The following is a 19,166-nucleotide window of genomic DNA, read 5'->3' on the forward strand; positions in this document are numbered from 1 at the left end:
TTTGGATGATAAGTATGTAAAGATGGAAAATAAATGATAAAGAATTTAACTGATTAAGCTTCAAGACAGCACAAAAATACCATAAAAGGTACATTTTTGATGAAGCTTTTCTTGTTGGTTAAGTGATTAAGCTGAATTTCATCTAAAATTTGGTTTGTTTCTGCCCGCATGCCGGATGAGATTTAAGAACTGTTGATTCCACCTACCAACGACACTTGCTTCCCATTGGTTTCTTCTCAAAATTCCGATAAATTGCATTCAGATATTTCTGACTTTCCCATCTTTTTCTCTCTCTCTCTCTCTGTTTCTCTCTCCCTACGACTTGCCCACTTTACCCACTTCTACAGAGAGAAAGTCACGTTCTTCCCAACTTACCCAGGTCCCATCCAGGTCCCATGTCTCTCTCTCTCTATGCACGCTAAAAGCATTTCTAGAGTGAGAGAGACACCAATTCTCTCTCTCTCTCTGGGCCCAAAAAGGTAATTCTTGACAGAGAGAAGCAAGAGCCATCTTCATTTGGGGTTCTCTTTTTTTTCGGTTTTTTTTTTTTTTTTTTTTTGCATAGATCACGAAGGGAGCTACTTTGGATGGAGTTCGTGGGGAGGACCGTGAAGAAAGCGTTCAAGGGCTTCGGGGTGTTCTCGGGGACCGTGAAATCGTACGACGCGTCGTCTGGGGTCTTCGAGATAGTCTACGAGGACGGCGATTCTGAGGATTTGGAGTTGTCCGAGGTGGCTGCGCTCTTGGAGGGCAAAGAAGAAGCCGCCGGCGGCGGCGGAGAATTGGCTCACGAGAAGCCGCGGCTCGGCCGGAAGCCCAAGAAGCGGCGTCGTATCGAGCGGAAGCGCGAGATTCGAGGCAGGTCAGGTAATGTTAGCGTGAGTTCGGTGACTGATGGGAAGGATTTGAACGAAAATTGTGATTTAAGTAATGGGTTTGGGGGGAATTTGAGAGAAAGTGTGGGGATTGGTGAGAATTCGAATGGAAATTGTAATTCAAATGGTGGGTTTGAAGGGATTTTGGAAATGGGACATGGCTTTGGGGGGAATTTGAGAGAAATCACGGAGATTAACCGGAATTTGAATATCAATGTTGAAAAAACCCTAGAAAAGGAAAGTGGGTTTGATTTGAATACTGGGTTTAATTTAAATGAAGAGGTTGATTTGAATGATGGGTGTGATGCACATTTTAAGTCTGAGGAAAATTTGAGGAAAAAGGATTGTATTGATTTGAATTTGGACGTGAATGGTGATTTTGATGAGAATTTGGGTGGAGGTGATCTGGGTTGTTCGGATTCGGGAACCGAGAAGAGGAAATGTGATTTTGATTTGAACGTGGAAGTTTATGAGGAAATTAAGGATACGGATGGTGATGGTGATGGTGGAGTAGAATTTAAGGGTACTAATTCTTCTGAGATGACTGAAGAAAGCCGAAAAGAAGAGATTGGCGGTGATGTTGAAGAAAAATGTGAGGAAGATGCTGGCTCAAATGGGTCTTTGGAGAAAGTTAATTTAGATATCAATGATGTTGTTTTGACGCAGGGTGTCAGTGGGTCCCCGGGGTCTGCAGTCAGAGATGCATCTCTAGGGTTGGCTGAAGAACCTGAGAAGGAAAATAGTGTTTATAGTGAAGATTTGAAGGCCCGTGCTTCTCTTGGTGTTGTTTTGACGCAGGGTGTCAGTGGGTCCCCGGGGTCTGCAGTCAGAGATGCATCTCTAGGGTTGGCTGAAGAACCTGAGAAGGAAAATAGTGTTTATAGTGAAGATTTGAAGGCCCGTGCTTCTCTTGGTGTTTTGGATGATGCCTGCATTAAGGATTCTAGTTCTATGGAAGTTCAGTTGAAGGATGGTCGTTCTGAGGCTGGTAGTATAGTTGTTCATGGAGACCAAGGGGACTTAGGAAGTCCATGCAAACAAGGAAGTAGCCGGAGGAAGAGAAAAAGACTATCAGATAATTTGAGATCAACCACGGAGACAGTTTTGAGGAGAAGTACTCGCAGAGGGGCTGCCCAGAGTCATGTTTCGATGATGTCATGTGCTGTCAATGATCCATTGTTATCCCCTGCAGTTAGTGCAGTAACAGAGGAAATGGGGGCAGGTTCAGGCTGTGAAGGTTCTAAAAAGACCCGTGTTCTTCCTTCAAAGCTGCAATTTCCCCCTTCTTCACAAAATTTGAATTTAGATGAAATTCCCGTTCTTGACCTTTTTGCGATCCATGCATGTTTAAGATCATTTAGTACTTTATTATTTCTGAGCCCCTTTGAGTTGGAGGATTTTGTAGCAGCATTGAGGTACAAGTCTCCTAGTAGATTGTTTGATTGCATTCATGTTTCTATTTTGCAAACTCTGAGGAAGCATTTGGAGTACCTTTCAAGTGAAGGTTCTGAATCTGCTTCTAATTGCCTAAGGTATCCTTTTCTTCCTCCCTCTTTGCTATTTTCTTATAAAGTAATTTGGTTTGGTCATACTAGTGCTTAACATTTTCTGTGTCAAATATTGATGTAGGAGTCTTAACTGGGATTTGTTAGACTTAATTTCCTGGCCCATTTTTATGGCCGAATACCTACTGATTCATGGTTCGGGATTGAGACCTGGTTATAATATTAGTCAATTAAAGCTATTTAAAAGCGACTACTACAAACAGCCTGCTTCTGTAAAGGTTGAGGTACTTCGGTGTCTGTGTGATGATATGATTGAAGTGGAAGCCATAAGGTCTGAGCTTAGTAGAAGATCTTTGGCAGCTGAGCCTGACATGGTTTTTGATCGGAGTATGAACATTGAGGTTTGCAAGAAAAGGAGAGTTACAGTAGATGTTTCTGGTGGTTCTTGCTTAACTGAGACGATCGTAGAGGATGCCTCTGACTGGAATAGTGACGAATGCTGCCTCTGTAAGATGGATGGAAACTTAATATGCTGTGATGGTTGTCCTGCTGCATATCATTCAAGGTGTGTAGGAATTACTAGTGATCTTTTGCCAGAGGGTGACTGGTACTGCCCTGAGTGTGCAATAGACAGAAATAAGCCTTGGATGAAACCTTGGAAGTCACTTCGAGGAGCAGAGTTACTGGGAATTGATCTTCATGGTCGGCTGTATTTTAGCAGCTGTGGTTACTTGTTGGTGTAAGTTTTCTCTTATAATGTTGATATAGTTAAATTGAATATGACTGCTAATCATTATTATATATCTGATGAGCCACTTCTGTTGATATTGAATTCCCAAATCATTATCTTTAATCCTTCTCATAAAAAGCCAACACTTAATTCTAGGGGTCTCTGGTTTATGACTATCAGGAAGAGGCTAGTTTTGGTAGTGAGACTGCATATGCAAATTATGTGGTAAAAATATGAACATGAAACATGCAATTTTGAGACATATGCAAAGAAAAGTTATACTTATATTCACAAGTGGTTATGATTAAGATTTTAAGAAGTTAGTTATCGAGAACTACTTGATTTCTTGAAAAAAAATACTAATCAAAGGATAATCACTTAATCAGTTATCAGCTGTTGGAGTTTTCATTGTTCTTCCGATGCCAGGACTTTGTGGGTGATTTTGTTTTGTTTTTTATTTTATTTTTTATTATTATTATTTTTTTTGTAGGGTGGATTCAAACAATAGAGTGCCTCGCTAATTTAGTTTCAGATTCCAAAACAAACTAATTTCATGTTTTGGTTTGTAGTTAGAGTGATGTTGACCCTTTTATTTTTTATTTTTTTCTTGATATTTAAGAAAAAATATGTTAATAATGAATATAAATTGGGTAAAGATATTCACCACGCCTGGCGTGCATCAACAGTGATGCACGCCAGGCACAAAATTTTTTTTTTTAATTATTTTATTATTTTAATTTTTTTGAAAAAAAAAAAAAAAAAAAATTTTGTGCCTGGCGTGCTTCACTGTTGAAGCACGCCAGGCGTGCTCCCAATCACGACTCATATAAATTATTTATCAAAAAAAAAAAAAAAAATGCTCGTTTGAAAATAAAAAATGAAGTATGTTGAATTGGGAATTTCATTTTTTTTCTTTTTATTTTTAAAACTTATATTTGGTTGGCTCATTTTTTAAGTATTACTTTTTTTGATAAGTAATCGAATTTCTTAAAAAACTGAAGGACGCACCCAAGTATACAAGGTGTATACAAAAGAAACATCTAACCTGAAAAAGATAAAAGATAAAAAAAATCAATGGAAACTAGAAATATGAAAATAATCATAGGCAGCCATCCAATGGAAGAGGGAATTAAAGAGGCCTTTAAATCTGTTATTGTCCTCTCTCTGTCTTCAAAGCTTTGGGCATTTTTTTCTCTCTCCAAATACACCACATCAAGCGTAGCGGAACCATCTTCCAAACAACATCACTTTGAGGGCTACCAAACTTCCCTTTCCAACAAGCGAAGAGATCTATCGCTTGACGAGTCATGACCCATGCTAAGCCAGACAAGTCGAAGATAGAGTTCCATAATGCACTACCTAACTCACAATAGAGTAAACAATACTAATCAACCACAATGATATGGTGCTTCCTTAAGTTATCCAAAGTGAGGATCTTACCTAAAGCCGCCGACCAAGCAAAGAAAGCCACTCTCAAAGGGTCCTTACTCAGCCAAATACACCTACAAAAGAAAAGAGTTCTACCATGGGGATTAAGACATTATAGAACAAGCTAACCTCAAACCGTCCTCTCTTAGAGGGGATCCAATAAAGCTTGTCTACACCATCTTGTCTCAATTTGATAGAGTATAGTTGATCGAAGAATGAAGTAAAGAATTCGAACTCCTCATCATACACTCTCTAACAAAATTAGCATTCAACTGAGAAGAGCCATTGGAGAACTGAAGATCTGCCACGGAAGCATCCCTAAGATAGATATGCTCCTTGGGCAACACCCTGAGATAGATATGCTCCTCGAGATCAATAGCCCTTAGAATCTTCGGGATGAGAGCAATGAAAGTGGCATTTAGATTCCCTTCAAACTTGCCTCTAGCATGGAAGTTGTAAAAGACTTTTATAATATCTTTCTTCCAAGCATCCCATCAAGCTTGGAAGAAAGCCATAGAGTAGCCATTAGGAACCGGGGCCTTATCACTATTCATAACTTTCACAACGTCCCAAAACTCCCTTTCCTCATATGCTCTCTCCAATCAATTAGGCTCAAGCTTGCCAATGGAATCAAAAGAAAGGTCGTCCAAAATTGCCCAATGTACTCACTAATTTCACCCTGGTTCGTAGAGATTGTACCATCCACTGGCAAGGATTCGTTTAAGCATTATATGATGTGCATCTTCTTCTGCTCCTACTAAACATTAATTTTTCTTAAAAATATAAACTTTATCTGTTTCATGATGAACAATTTCTTATGCCACTCTTGATCATTCTGATATATTCTTGCTTCAATATATCTGGATTTTGAACTTGCAGGTCAGAGTCATGTGACACTGAATCCTTGTTCAGTTACTACCACAGAGATGATTTGAACGCTGTTCTTGAAGTGCTGAAGGCTTCAGAAGTTTCCTATAGTGGTATATTAATGGCTATCTACAAGCACTGGGATATCTCTTTGAGCTTAAATGGAGCTAATAATTTGGATTCACTGAACAATTCTATATGCTCAGACATTCTTACAAAGGGACAAAACCCAGCTCTTCCAATGCCCCCGGCACCATGGACATCTGCAGAAACGAATATTGTTAAGAATGAAACTGATGAATCAAGAAAAGTGGAAGAAAACTCTGTTAGTGGATGTTCTGGTCATCTTGGCTGTGAGGTTTCCAAGTCTTTGAACTTATTAGATTCAATGACTGCAACGGAAAGTCCATATATAACTTCAGAAGGATCCGCTGGAACCACGCAAATGAGTCTAGACATTCAGAATTTTCAAAATCATGGACGCCATGATTCAAATAGAGCCGCTGAGTTCTTAGGTCATTCTGAAATACCTGGAAAAATCCCATCTCTTGGAGACAGTTCTTTGTCTACCAGCATAGATGTCAGACGAGAAAATAATACGGAATCTGCAGGTCCTGGCTGTTACTCCTCTGCTATAACCTCTAGAAAAGGGGACACATCACAAGTGAATGGTGGGATTGGCTACATGAACTATTACAGTTTCGCTCAAACTGCCTCATCAGTTGCGGAGGAATTAATGCGTAAATCATCAGACAAAATTGATCAAAACTCTATAATGTCAGAGGAGGATATAGTTTCAGCTCAAATGAAGGCCATTTTGAAGAAATGTACCAAGTTTTATTGGCCAAATATTCAGAACCCAAATGTAAATGCTAGGAAAGAGAAGTGTGGGTGGTGCTTTTCTTGTAAATATGCAACTGATGACAGAGATTGCTTGTTTATCATGTATTTGGGGCCTGTTCAGGAAGGTCCCAAAAGTGATGTGGTTGGGTTTCAATCAAAAAAGATTCGGAAAGGCCATCTCATAGATGTTATATGTCATATTCTCTCCATTGGAGATCGCCTGCGTGGGCTTTTGTTGGGTCCATGGCTGAATCCACACCATACCAAGTACTGGCATAAAAGTATTCTTAAGGCATCTGATTTAACGTGTATTAAGCATTTGTTGCTCACAGTGAGTATCTTTCCTTTCCTTTATGTATTTAAACAGTTAAACTTTGATTATGGCTATTAATCAGTGTGGTGCAACTTGTTATAAATTAGGAGATTCTGAGGTTCAGTTTGACGTAACATACACTTGTTTAGATTTTCTAACCCAATTTTGAAAATTTCTTCAAGCTTCAGTTCCTGATCGGTTTATGATATAAACTGTCACTTGTACATATTCTGTTTTATGTGGGCTGCTTTGGGGGGGGGGGGGTGTTAATAGTTCTTAATATAATAACAGATTTACTTTTATTGGTCCTTATTCCTTGGCTCAGGTGGCAAGGGAGAGTGGTGGTGTGGGGTAGGTCATAGGTTTGATTCTTTTTTGTTTTTTTAATAGTAAAAAAGAGATATCTTTATTTCTTGGCTAGTTCTCTGGGTGGGTTGCGAACATACATCTCAGCATGAGTAAAGCTTAACCGACATATTTTTGGGTGGGGTCACTAGGTTAGTTTTGAATGTTCCTTGAATGTTATAATTAGCTCACTCAGTTTTATTCTCTGATACTATTGGGATAATTTATGTTGTTATGGAATGTCCTCAGTTGGAGTCAAATTTGCATCCTCTTGCATTCTCAACTGAGTGGTCAAGACATGTGGATTCTGTTGTTACTGTGGGTTCAGCATCTCATGTTGTGATCAATTCATCACGTGCATCCTCAAAGCATGGGATTGGCCGAAAAAGGGTTAGGTCTTCAGAACCTGAGTCCAATCCTTCATCAAAAGCTGCTAGTGGATTGGGTATATTCTGGTGGAGGGGTGGTAAACTTTCTCGTCGGGTGTTTAATTGGAAGGTTCTGCCTTGCTCCTTGGCTTCCAAGGCTGCCAGACAAGGTCTGCATATTGTCTTCTCTTTCTTATATGCAGTTGGAGTCAATGTCATAGTGCTTACAGTTAAGTCAAATGAATAATTATTCTGAATTTGTTTGAAGTTTAAAATTCTGCAGCTGGGTGTACAAAGATACCGGGCATATTATATCCTGAGAATTCAGAATTTGCGAAGAGAAGTAGATGCGTTGCTTGGCGAGCTGCTGTTGAGACAGCATCGAGTGTTGAACAGCTTGCTTTCCAGGTATATCTCCCGACATTTCCAATTATTTTAGTGTCTGATGTTTAAGTGTTGCAAAGGCTTCTTGATTTCTGTTGGACTTTGAGGTACCTGTTATGGCAGATAGGGGAGAGGTTCAAATCCCCATAAGGCCAAATTACCTAGTTTTGTACTTTAAAAAAAGGGTACCTGTGTTTCTGTGCTTCTGCTACCACTGAAGGCAAAATCAGGGTGCTGTTTTACACATTTTACTTTGTAGTTTAGCTATTGATTGAATGCTGCATAAGTCTAACTTCTTGATTCCCTTTCCGGACTGGTTACCTAAATTTGCTCTTATGTGGAACTGAATTGCACGATTTGAGATGTGATAGACATTTGTTATAGATCTCTCCATTTGGCAACTTTGGAAATTTTTATCTCATTGTTTTTGTTTTCTGTTTTGCAAGCAGTATTAAATGCATAAATAGAGGAATCTAATAGGCATTTAGTTTTGTAACTACCGTATCTATGGTGTCATCTTGTAAACTCTATTTCTCTTATATACTTTTATTTTTTTGTACATATTATATTTTATTTCATTGTGACGATGTTATATGATAATTTATGATTGGCCCAACCTCAGTAATTGCTGGGCCTAATGTCTTTTTTTTAAAAAAAAAAGATTTTGCAGATGTGTTAATGAACTAGCTATCTTCTGAAGTTCTCAGTCCACTAATTCATTTCATGTTTACAGGCCAGAGAGCTTGATTCAAACATTAAGTGGGATGACATTGAAAACACACATCCTCTCCCTGCATTGGACAAGGAATCTAGAAAATCAATCAGACTATTTAAGAAAGTTATTATCCGCAGGAAGTGCACTGAAGGGGAAGTGGTAAAATATCTTCTTGATTTTGGCAAGAGAAGAGTTATCCCTGACATTGTTAAAAGACATGGGTCCCGGGTGGATGAATCCTCTAGTGAAAGGAAGAAATATTGGTTGGTGGACTCTTATGTTCCTTTGCATCTCCTGAAAAATTTTGAGGAGAGAAGAGTTGCCCGCAGATCTAATGATATGAAATCTGGGAAACTTCTCGAGGTTGGTAGAGTAAAAAAGAGTTCCTCCCAGAAAAGGGGATTTTCATATTTGTTTTCAAAAGCAGAAAGATCTGCGTATCATCAGTGTGGGCACTGCAATAAAGATGTCCCGATCAGGTATAGATATTCATTGCATTGCATGTATTTTTCTTCTTATACCTATGAATTGCTTGTCACCTTTTTCAGTATATTTTAAATAGATTTTGTTGTCTGCAAACTTGATTGAGTAATTAGTTTTAAAATTAGTGAAGTTTATGACATTAGTTTTCCTTTCTCTGCACTTGATGATTCTGAATTCAAATCCGTGTTGTCAAGTTATTACACATATATTATTTAATTTTCAGGTAGAATTATTAGAAAGAATGAGAAAATGTTTTCATATCTTATTTCAAATATAGGGATTTATAAGTTCTGCTAATAGTTGGAAAGTTTTTGACAATAACATTTGAAAAGCTAAAATAAGATATTTCATTAGATTTTTCAGTATTAGAAAATTTGTTAATGGATATGTAGTAAATGCGCATATTTAAAAATTAGATAGAAAAAATAAGAAACAAATATAGAAATAATATATATAGCCTAGTGGTACTTCTCGTCCTTGTAAGGGTGGGCATGGGATCTGTGGGATAAAAGAGTTCTTCAATCGTTGCAAAAGAAAAAAAAAAAAATCATTTATCATTATAACTAGTCTTGAGTTTATTAAGTGGGAAGGTTTCTATTTACTACATTACTTGGGAGTTGCAGGATGCTCGTTAATTAACTAGTGGAAGTATTTTAAGTTAAAATCTTTCAGAAAGTTAAGTAGATTCCACTGTTGCTTGAAGACACTAAGGAGAAAAAGAAAATCCACAAGCATCCTAATGTTTTTTATTTTTCAATTTTTTATGAATAATAATTTTATTAAAAGAAAATGGCGGAGCCTTGGTAGCATACAAAAGAGACAATCACCCTATGCGCTTCTACAATCTAAACAATTAATCAGATTTACCATATTCGATGAAGAAAAGTTAGAAACATATACAACAACCCAATCCAAAAGAAATCTTAGAAAAGAGGATTTTAGAGAAAGCGCATTGGACTCTCCGTCCTCAAAAGAGGCACCTATTCCTTTCTCTCCAAATGCTCCACATTAAGAAAACACGAATAACTTTTCAGATTGCCTCTTTGGGATGTTCCCGCATATGGATCTTCCAACAATAAAGCAGCTCCATGATGTTCCTAGGCGTCGCCCTTGTAACCCCGAATAAGTTGAGAACCAAGTGCTGCATATCATTAGTGTATTCGCGATGAACAAGAAGTTGATTTACAGTCTTCTCATTCTTTTTGCAAAGGCAATACCAGCTAACAAGAGAGAAACCCCCCTTCTAAGATTGTCAACTGTGAGGATTCTACCCTTTGCTACTGTCCATAAGAAGAAAGCAATGCGAGGAGGGGCCTTAACCCTCCAAATACTTTTTAAGGGGAACGACAATGCTCTCCTTTATGTAACGTTTTATAATAGCTCTTCACTTTGAAATCATGACTACTAGCTGGGATCCACAACGTTCTATCGTCTTCCCCCGAATGGGTTTTCGAGGAGTATGATAGATTGAGAAAGGAGTCAAGGGATTCCAATTCCCAATCCTGAATTGTCATAAAAAAAATTTTAATTCCAATGGATAGAAGAGCTGGAGGATCCAAGTAGTCTAACAACACTAAGGCCTCTTTGTTAAGGGCTTTTGAATAAAGTTTTGGAAATGAGTACTTTAGAGCCACATCTTTTTTTTTTGATAAGTAATGATGTTATAAAAAGCGCAAAGGGGCGCAACCCATATACACGGGAAGTATACACAGAGAGCGCCTAAGAGGGAGAGAAATGAAAAAGAAAATCCGAAAAACTAATCACTAAAGGAGCTAGCCAAGCGGCCGTCCAAGAGTAAAGAGTAAAGAAGAAAAAATGAGTCAATTCCTCTATGGTCCTAGTGGAATTATCAAAACATTTAGCATTTCTTTCATTCCAAATACACCACATAAGACACAGAGGGATCATCTTCCACACAACCGCACTTCGAGAACGCCCTCCCGACCACCAACTATCAAACAAGGCCCTCACGCTACAAGGCATGACCCAATGCAACTCAAACCGCTTGAAAATCATGTGCCAAAGAGCTCTTGCGAGCTCACAGTGGAGAAGAAGATGATCGACTGACTCTCCAGTCTTCTTGCACATATAACACCACTCCACTACCACTATGTTCCTCTTGCGTAGCGTATCATGAGTCAGAATCTTGCCTAGGGCCGCAGTCCACCCAAAAAAAGCCACTTGCTGCGGTGCCTTAGTTCGCCAGATGCTCTTCCAAGGGAACTCCTCTTGATTAGATATGGTCAAGGCCTTGTAGAACGATTTTACCTCGAACTTGCCCTTCTTAGACGAGGACCAGCAAATACGGTCAACACTGCCTAGGGAAACCTTGCAAGAATACAACCGATCAAAGAAAGGAGAAACCAAATCAAACTCCCAATCTTGAACCGATCGAACAAAAATGACATCCCACTCAACAACCCCGTTCCTCTCGATAAAATTCTCCTTCACCCAAGCTTCTTTGTGTCTGGCGATACTAAATAAGGACGGGAAGGCTTGCTTCAAAGAGTTGTCCCCACACCAAATATCATGCCAGAATCGAACTTTTGAGCCCTCCCCCACCTCAAACCGAATACCTTTGGCAAAAAAATTCCACCCTTTACGAATATGCTTCCATAGACCCACACCATGAGAACCCGAAACCTCCTTCGTGCACCACCCACCTTCTTGGTCTTCATACTTAGCTTTGATCAACTTGCACCAAAGAGCCCCGTTCTCATTTGCTTATCTCCAAAGCCATTTCCCCAAAAGAGCTTGATTAAACTGGTGCAACTTCCGAATGCCAAGACCTCCGTAGCGTAGAGGGCGGCAGACTTGATCCCAACTCACAAGATGCAACTTGGGCTCATCTCCCATTCCACCCCACAAGAAATCTCTTTGAACTTTCTCAATCCTTTTAGTTACACTAACAAGGATCGGAAACAGAGACAAAAAACAAGTCGGAAGATTAGCCAAAGTGCTCTTAATGAGAGTTAAACGACCTCCTTTAGAAAGATACATTCTCTTCCACCCTGCCATCTGACGCTCCATCTTTTCGATTACTTCATTCCACATAATCGTATCCTTATACATCGCCCCAAGAGGGAGACCCAAATACTTCATAGGCAACTCGGCAACACTACACCCAAGGATATTAGCTAAGACCCCAATATTCTCCACCTCACCAATGGCCACAATCTTTGACTTTCCCAGATTCACTTTCAAACCCGAAACAGCTTCAAAACATAAGAGAATGAGACGAACATACCGGATTTGCTCGATAGAATCTTCACAAAAAATCAAAGTATCATCTGCAAATAAGGAATGGGAGACCATTAATTCTGACAAGGCCCTATTTCCCACTGAGAAACCAGTCAGAAGGCCTTGGTCAACCGTCGCATTCACCATCTTACTCAAGGCCTCCATAACAAGCACAAACAATAACGGTGAGAGAGGATCCCCTTGCCGGATTCCCCTTGAACTGTTAAAAAATCCTTCTGGAGAACCATTCACAAGAATGGAGAATCTTACTGTCTTAATACACCACTCTATCCAAGCCCTCCACCTCTCGCCAAAACCACATCTGTGCAGCAAATACAGAACAAAATCCCAGTTTACATGGTCATAGGCCTTCTCCAAATCCAATTTACAAAGCACACCTGGCACCCCTGATTTCATGCGACTATCCACACATTCATTTGCAATGAGAACGGAATCTAGGATTTGCCGGCCCCCAATAAAAGCATTTTGAGAATAGGAGATGACCTTACCCAAAACCGTTTTCATCCTATTGGCAAGGACCTTAGCCACAATTTTATACACCCCTCCCACCAGACTAATGGGCCGAAAGAACTTTAGAGCCACATCTTTGCACTACATGTCATGCTAAAAGCAAATGCATCCCAACCCCCACCTTGAAGGAGATACCTTTCCAGTTTTATTTGGTATTACTTGCGCAAAGGATGCTCTTGTTCTGGCTCATGTGGAATTTTCTGGAGGTGCCATTCAGCAGAACGTGAGCTTTGCTAGAACGGCTTAGGATTGGGAGGTGGATGCCTTTGCGTCATTCTTTAGGATGTTGTATTTAGCAAGAATGAGAAGGAAAGGGGAAGGCAAGTTGTGGTGGGTCCCTTTCAAAAGAGGGTTATTTGGTATTAAATTCTTCTACAGGGTAATGGGTTGTCATGATGGTTTCGGTTTCCCTTGGAAGAGTGTTTAGAGGACTAAGGTTCCATTGAGGGTGGCCTTTTTTGTGGACTGGTAGCTCTAGGAAAAATCCTTGTCATGGACAATCTCCAAAAGCAGCGCGTCATTGTGGTTAATAGGTGTTGTATGTGCAAAAAGAATGCGGAATCCGTGGACCATATTCTTCTTCATTGTGAGGTTGCTTGTGCCATTTGGAATGTTTTCTTCAATTAATTTGGTTGCTTTGGGTTTTCTAGAGTACTCGATTTGTATGCTTGTTGGTGGATTGCCGGCAGCACTTGGAGCTCTGTTGTGTGGAAGATGGCGCCCTTGTGCCTTTTGTGGTATCTATGGAGGGAAAGAAACAATAGGAGTTTTCAGGACCGCGAGAGAACTTTGGAGGAGATTAAGTCTTTATTCTTCAACACTTTGTATCTTTGGACAACTGCTTATGTTTTTCTTTTGGTGATGATTTTCTTGTTCTTTTTGCCTCTAGTAGTTAGGTGGCTTTTCTTGTATACTTCCTGTGTACATGGGGCGTCTTATACTGTTAATGATATCTGGAGCAACCAGAGGGAGACCCAAGTATTCTAGGGAAAGAGAAGAGATGCTACAACTGAGAATATTGGCCAGCTTTTCCTTATGTGGAACCTCCCCTACTGCAACTAGCTTAGATTTTCGAAGGTTGACCTTCAATCCTGAAATGGCCTTGAAGCACTGTATATGAGACCCAAATTATAAATTTGATCACTATTTGCATCACATAATAAGTGTATCATCTGCGAACAAAAGGTGGGGCATTTCCAGGGGCAACATTATGGATGTCCACTCAGAATCCTGATGAATAGCCCCCAACCATCGCTCTATAGAACATCCTATTGAGAGCAGCCATTACAATCACGAAGAGAAGGGGTGAGAGAGGGTCCCCTTGGCTAAGGCCCGAGAGCTACCAGATATTTAGTTCCAAAAAGATCACTTTTTTTTAAAAAAAAAATGTTCCTGATCTCTTTGTAGGATTATTCATTTCAACCTTTATTTTTCTTGATAGCCTACGTTTTTCCTTATAGATATGTGAGGGGACCTTGGTTGGTTGTTCAAGCCCCCCACCCCCCATTGCTATGTTGTGGTAAACAGGTAATATTAATTGGAAGTAATGAAACTTTTTATGGAAAACACAAAACAAAAGCAGTGGAAGTGAACACTAATCTTAATTTACTAATGGTTGTACCCAAGCAAACTTTTAGTTGCTGCTGAGTCTAATTCAATGATGCTTTGACATGGCTAATCATTGTTCCCATTATTAGAACTTTTGAGTTGCTCAAAGTGTGGTCCTGTAATGTCTCTTGCGGGTTGGCTGGCATTAGGTATTATGGTATAGAGAAATGAAAGGACAAAGTAGGTTAGAGGATGTTCTGTTGATATTTTGAGGTTCCTATTGAACAAAATAGGATTAATTTGAAATGACATAGTCTAGTGATAATTACTTATCAAAAAAAAAGACATAGTCTAGTGATAATTTGAGAATTGAGATTTATGTTAGAATATCTGCTCCAGACATTCTGGTGTTACTAGTCTCATTGTTAAAATGCTCAACTATGCTGATATTTTCTTGCCTTGTCAAACATTTTTTCACTCCTATCTTTATTGTCATCTTATTGACTTCATTTCTTCTTCTTTCCTTCTTATTCATAATTTACATATTTTCAATATTGGCAGGGAAGCTGTGAGCTGCCAGTACTGCAAAGGTTAGTTTTCGACTTCTCATAAGGCTTTTCCTTTTGTCCTTAATTCTTTTGTCTTGCAGTTTGTCAACAATTTATCTGAGCTAACAATCCTTTACCATATGTGCTATGTTTTTCTATCATTTTTTGAATTCTCTATTCTTTCATTCTATATTTATTTCTTTCAAGGGATAACTCAATTAGCTAGGGACTACGCCTTATGAAGCGGGGGTCATTAGTTCAAATCTTCTCTTTCCCTTCCCCCTTTGGGACAAAAAATTACTTATAAAAAAATATATATATTTGTTTCTTCCATCTTTTTTCACAAAAGATGGAAATAATGAGGTAAATTTTGAGGTTGTATGGTAAAGGATTGTTAGTTCAGTTGCTTTAAGGTTGAGGTTTTCAATGGAGTTTCTTTCTACTGTTTAGGCTTGATGCCTGATTATCATCATATTTCAGGATTTTTTCATAAAAGGCATGTCAAGAAGTCTGATGGGGCCATCATTGCTGAATGTACATATGCATGCCACCGATGCCAGGATGAGTTGCGTGCCAAGATTGATGTAAAAGGAGGGAAAACTGACACAAAACAAGGGAAAGTACAGTCACAGAAGCGTAAAAAAGCCTTCAAAGATTGCAAGTCAGTTCAACTAAAACGTAGTAAGAAAACCTCAAAGGGTCGACAAATACAATCGCAAAACAGTAAAAAAGCTCCACCTGCTGTGCCTCTACGTCGTTCACCTAGGAAAGCTAAATGCTTGTCACTGCAAAATAAAAAGCCTAGAGGACGCAAGAAAGTGAAGCAGAAGAAATCCAAAAAGACGGTGTATAAGAAACCAAAGAAACCAAAGAGACGCGCTTCTTGGCAGAAGAAAAGAACACAAGTTTACCACAGTTACTGGCTTAATGGTCTCCTGTTCTCTGGAAAGCCTAATGATGAAAGAGTGATGCATTTTAGGGAGAAAAATATGCTTGCCTCGTCTGAGAAATTGCATGTAATTCTTGATCAGCCCAAATGCTGCCTTTGTGGTGAAGCGGGTTGTGGATCTACATTAAGCTATATTGCTTGTGAAATCTGTGGAGGTACTTTTGCTTTTTTCTGTTCTCTTTTCCTTCTTTTCTTGGTAACTCTTTCATCTTTTAGTTTTATATTTAGCCATTTGGTGCTGCTGATTAGGAACATAATGCTTGTTGAAGCAGTGTATCCTTCTGCTTTTACCTTTTTAATAACATCGTGTTTTACTGCCTTGTTCAATTCCTTAGTACATACATGTATCACTATATTTCTTCACTTGTCTTATTATGCAGAGTGGTTTCATGGAGATGCTTTTGGACTCAATCCAGAGAACATCGATAAGCTTATTGGATTTAGGTGCCATGTATGTCGCAAAAGGGACCCTCCTATCTGCCCCCATGTGCTAACTGTGAAAAGTGAAGTGTCCCAGTTGGTTGTTGAGACACAAAGTAATGCTGTCGTTGAATGTAATGAAGTATCTAATGCTGTTCCACCATTGAGCGAGGTATACTTGGAATAATTTGGCTCTAATACCTGCCCTAAGTTTTTGTGTTTTTTTAGGAGGACTATTTATTAGTCCATAGATTTTTAGGGCCCGTTTGGTTCGCGGAATAGACCCCTGGAATGGAATGGCTATTCCTATGGAATAACCATATTTTTATTTGGTAGGAGCCTATTCTTAGGAATAGCTATTCAATGGGAATAACTATTCCCTTATGAAGAGGAATACCTATTCCTCTAAAAAAAATTAAAGGAATAGCTATTCCTAGAGAAATACACAACATTTTCCAAAAAAAAATCTCATGTTATTTTTTATTTTCTTTCAATGGGTGGTCGACCACCTTCTGCAGGACTTGGGGGGGTGGTCACACCACCTCCGGAGCACCTATGGGGTCCTCCTTGAGGCGCTCTGGGGTGGTTGCACCACCCCCAGCTACTGCAGTGGGTGGCCGACCACCCACTGAATATCTAGGTTTAGTTGTTATTTTATTTTATTTAATTGAGTTTTAAAAAATAAGAAATAATGTGAGTTTTTTTTTTTTTTTTTTAATTTTAATTTTGGTTCAATTACAATTAGAGCATATGTATTTTTACCAAACTAAGGAATAGGAATAACTATTCAATTCTACTTTCCTCTATTCTCAATAATAACTTTTCATTTTCCTAACAGAATACCCATTTCGCATACCAAACAAGGCCTTAATCTCTTGGAGGGATCAGCATTTTGTTTATATTTTTGGGTTTATTATCTTTGGCCCTTCACAAACTCTTACCTACAAAACTTAAGGCAACCATCTATTCACCTAGGAGCCACCTCCCCAGATATGTTTCCCATTTATGAGCCTCCTTTAGGACCCCAACTGGGTTTGTGGATATTCTGTGTGCGCATTTACAATTAGTCAAAGTAATCCATCAAGTCTTCACATTCTGCTTTGATTTTGAGAACTCTGAATTAATTGATGTTTTGTGTTGTATAGGATTTGGGAAGTAGAAATTCAGGTTTTTAATCTGTCATTTAGCTATTTGGGTTTTATGTGTTCTATTGATTGAGTTTTATGCATTCAGCAGTTCATAGCTTCTGCTTGATATTGACAAAATAAGCTCTCTTCCCTGAAAGTGCCTTTTGATTTGAAAAAAAAGGGCTCTTTGTTGGTAATTTGTAAGTAATTCACTAAAATTATCTTCTATGATATGGGACAAATATGATAGGAATCAATTAGGTTTTTTTTTTTTTTCAAAAAAAAAAAATAGTTATCTATTGTTTTTATGGAGATAATGTGTGTGATTTCATTACCTATTGTTGCAGATCACGTGCAATTGAAATCTCATGGCATTTGAGGGTGAAAACTTCAGCACTGTTGGAGTCTCATCCATTTCTTTTCTTATAAAGAGGATGATTATTATTTGTCAAGAACCCATGGGGTTAAAAAGTGAAGGAATGGATAATTATGAGTGGGTTTAAGAGCTTTCAACTACAAGATAACTAGAAAACTTCGACCAAGAAGAACTCTTTGGTTTAGGAAAAGAAATATCAAATATGCGGGCAAAGCCAGTATAACCAAAGTAGAAGGTTGCAGCAGCGAAGCACTATTCTGAGAACCATTCCAACTGAGAACCATTCCAACGAGGAAATGACTTTGTGGTAGCAAGGAAGGAGAGGTATAGCTAATTCCTTGAAAAATTATTGGTCTTCACAAGAAACATCAAAATATTTACCACAAGAGACTATCTTTGACTCTGTTACAGGTTTTCAGTGATCTCAGAAGAGAGCAATCTATGATCATTGAGGCGAAGATGCCAGGTATCTTGTCGGGGGTCCAAAGTTCTTCCTGCTGGAGATCGCCCAACAGTGTTAAATTCAATCATAGAACCTTTTTCACATTCTTTATCATGTGGTGCGGGTTGTGGTAACATACTCACTTTGAGGGGTGACTTGGTTTAGTGTTTTTTTAACATTTGGTACTAACAATTGATAGGAAAAGAAATTGCCATTTAAGGCAAGACTAGACAAACAAAATTAGTTCATTTCTGGGGGGATGTTAGACATTGTAGAACAAATACTCATATTCTTGTGACATCAGTCATGATAGTGTCAGTTTAGATTATTCATATATTTGAGTGTAAACTGATTATTCTCAAGAGAATGAAGCCCATCTTTTGAGTTGTTCAAAGATCTTTGTTTTCTCGGGCAGGGATATGAGGATGGTACTCATAATCTTAGTACCCTCTCTCAGATTTGGCGTAGGTGCTGTAAAAGAAACTGCCGGAGATCTCAACTGTCCTGATTTAATTCCATCGCTCTCTTTATGATAGTTGTAATTTTATTGTTACGTGTATCAGAAGAAAATATAGGGAAACCCCATTCCCCCCCCCCCCACCTTTTGCTTCCTTCTCCCTTATCTGATGATTATATTAAGAGTTGGAGGGAAGAATGTGTACACAGTACTACTGGCTTGTTCTTCCATGTATGATGCAATGCCTTGCAATGCTTAATGTCAAGCTGGTTTACATTGAGGTCTGATGTGTAGGCCTTAGAGGTTGTTGGATTCTGGTCATCAACAACTTCCTCATTAGGGTTATTTACCAGTGATTGCTAAGAATAGCAATAACTACTTTTTTGGCTAGAAGGTGACAGGTATTGAGGACATAATAAAGAAGAGAAATGAAGTTGTATCTCTTTGTTGGACTAATGAAATGAAATGTAAGTTTTGCTCTGTCACTGCTGATCTAACACTGCACTGATCCAGACCATCATATTTTTTACACAAATGTATATATGGGATCGGAGCAGGAACTCCTGAAATTCTTTGACTGAAATTTTGAAAATTCAGGCATGGAATTTGAGAGAATCCTGATCTAGATCGAGATTTCTTACGATTAGTTGTTTGAATTGCATTCAATTTGGA

At 38.7% G+C, this 19,166-nt stretch overlaps 1 protein-coding gene across 1 annotated transcript; it reads left to right on the forward strand.

The window, feature by feature from the left end:
• The first annotated feature begins 215 nt into the window (after nt 1-215).
• Nucleotides 216-18,586, forward strand: LOC132164561 (PHD-finger and DNA binding domain-containing protein). The gene is made up of 11 exons (XM_059575095.2): nt 216-2,407; nt 2,505-3,119; nt 5,418-6,579; nt 7,156-7,444; nt 7,558-7,682; nt 8,392-8,852; nt 14,737-14,765; nt 15,204-15,827; nt 16,053-16,264; nt 17,567-17,919; nt 18,007-18,586. Exons 1-10 carry the CDS (start codon nt 588-590, stop codon nt 17,579-17,581), a joined length of 5,352 nt encoding a protein of 1,783 aa, XP_059431078.2. The 5' UTR covers nt 216-587; the 3' UTR covers nt 17,582-17,919; nt 18,007-18,586.
• Nucleotides 18,587-19,166: the final 580 nt, after the last annotated feature.

This window comes from Corylus avellana, chromosome 8 (genome assembly GCF_965113065.1).
Source record: "Corylus avellana chromosome 8, dhCorAvel1.hap1.2, whole genome shotgun sequence".
In the NCBI taxonomy this organism is placed as follows: domain Eukaryota; kingdom Viridiplantae; phylum Streptophyta; class Magnoliopsida; order Fagales; family Betulaceae; genus Corylus; species Corylus avellana.

What these genes read in the sequence shown, in the direction of transcription:
- LOC132164561 (XM_059575095.2), top strand. Translation starts at nt 588, where the DNA reads ATGGAGTTCGTGGGGAGGACCGTGAAGAAAGCGTTCAAGGGCTTCGGG. An exon ending in TTAAGCATTTGTTGCTCACA is followed by an intron (nt 6,580 to 7,155) that starts GTGAGTATCTTT and finishes GAATGTCCTCAG; the next exon opens with TTGGAGTCAAATTTGCATCC. An exon ending in GAGCTGCCAGTACTGCAAAG is followed by an intron (nt 14,766 to 15,203) that starts GTTAGTTTTCGA and finishes ATCATATTTCAG; the next exon opens with GATTTTTTCATAAAAGGCAT.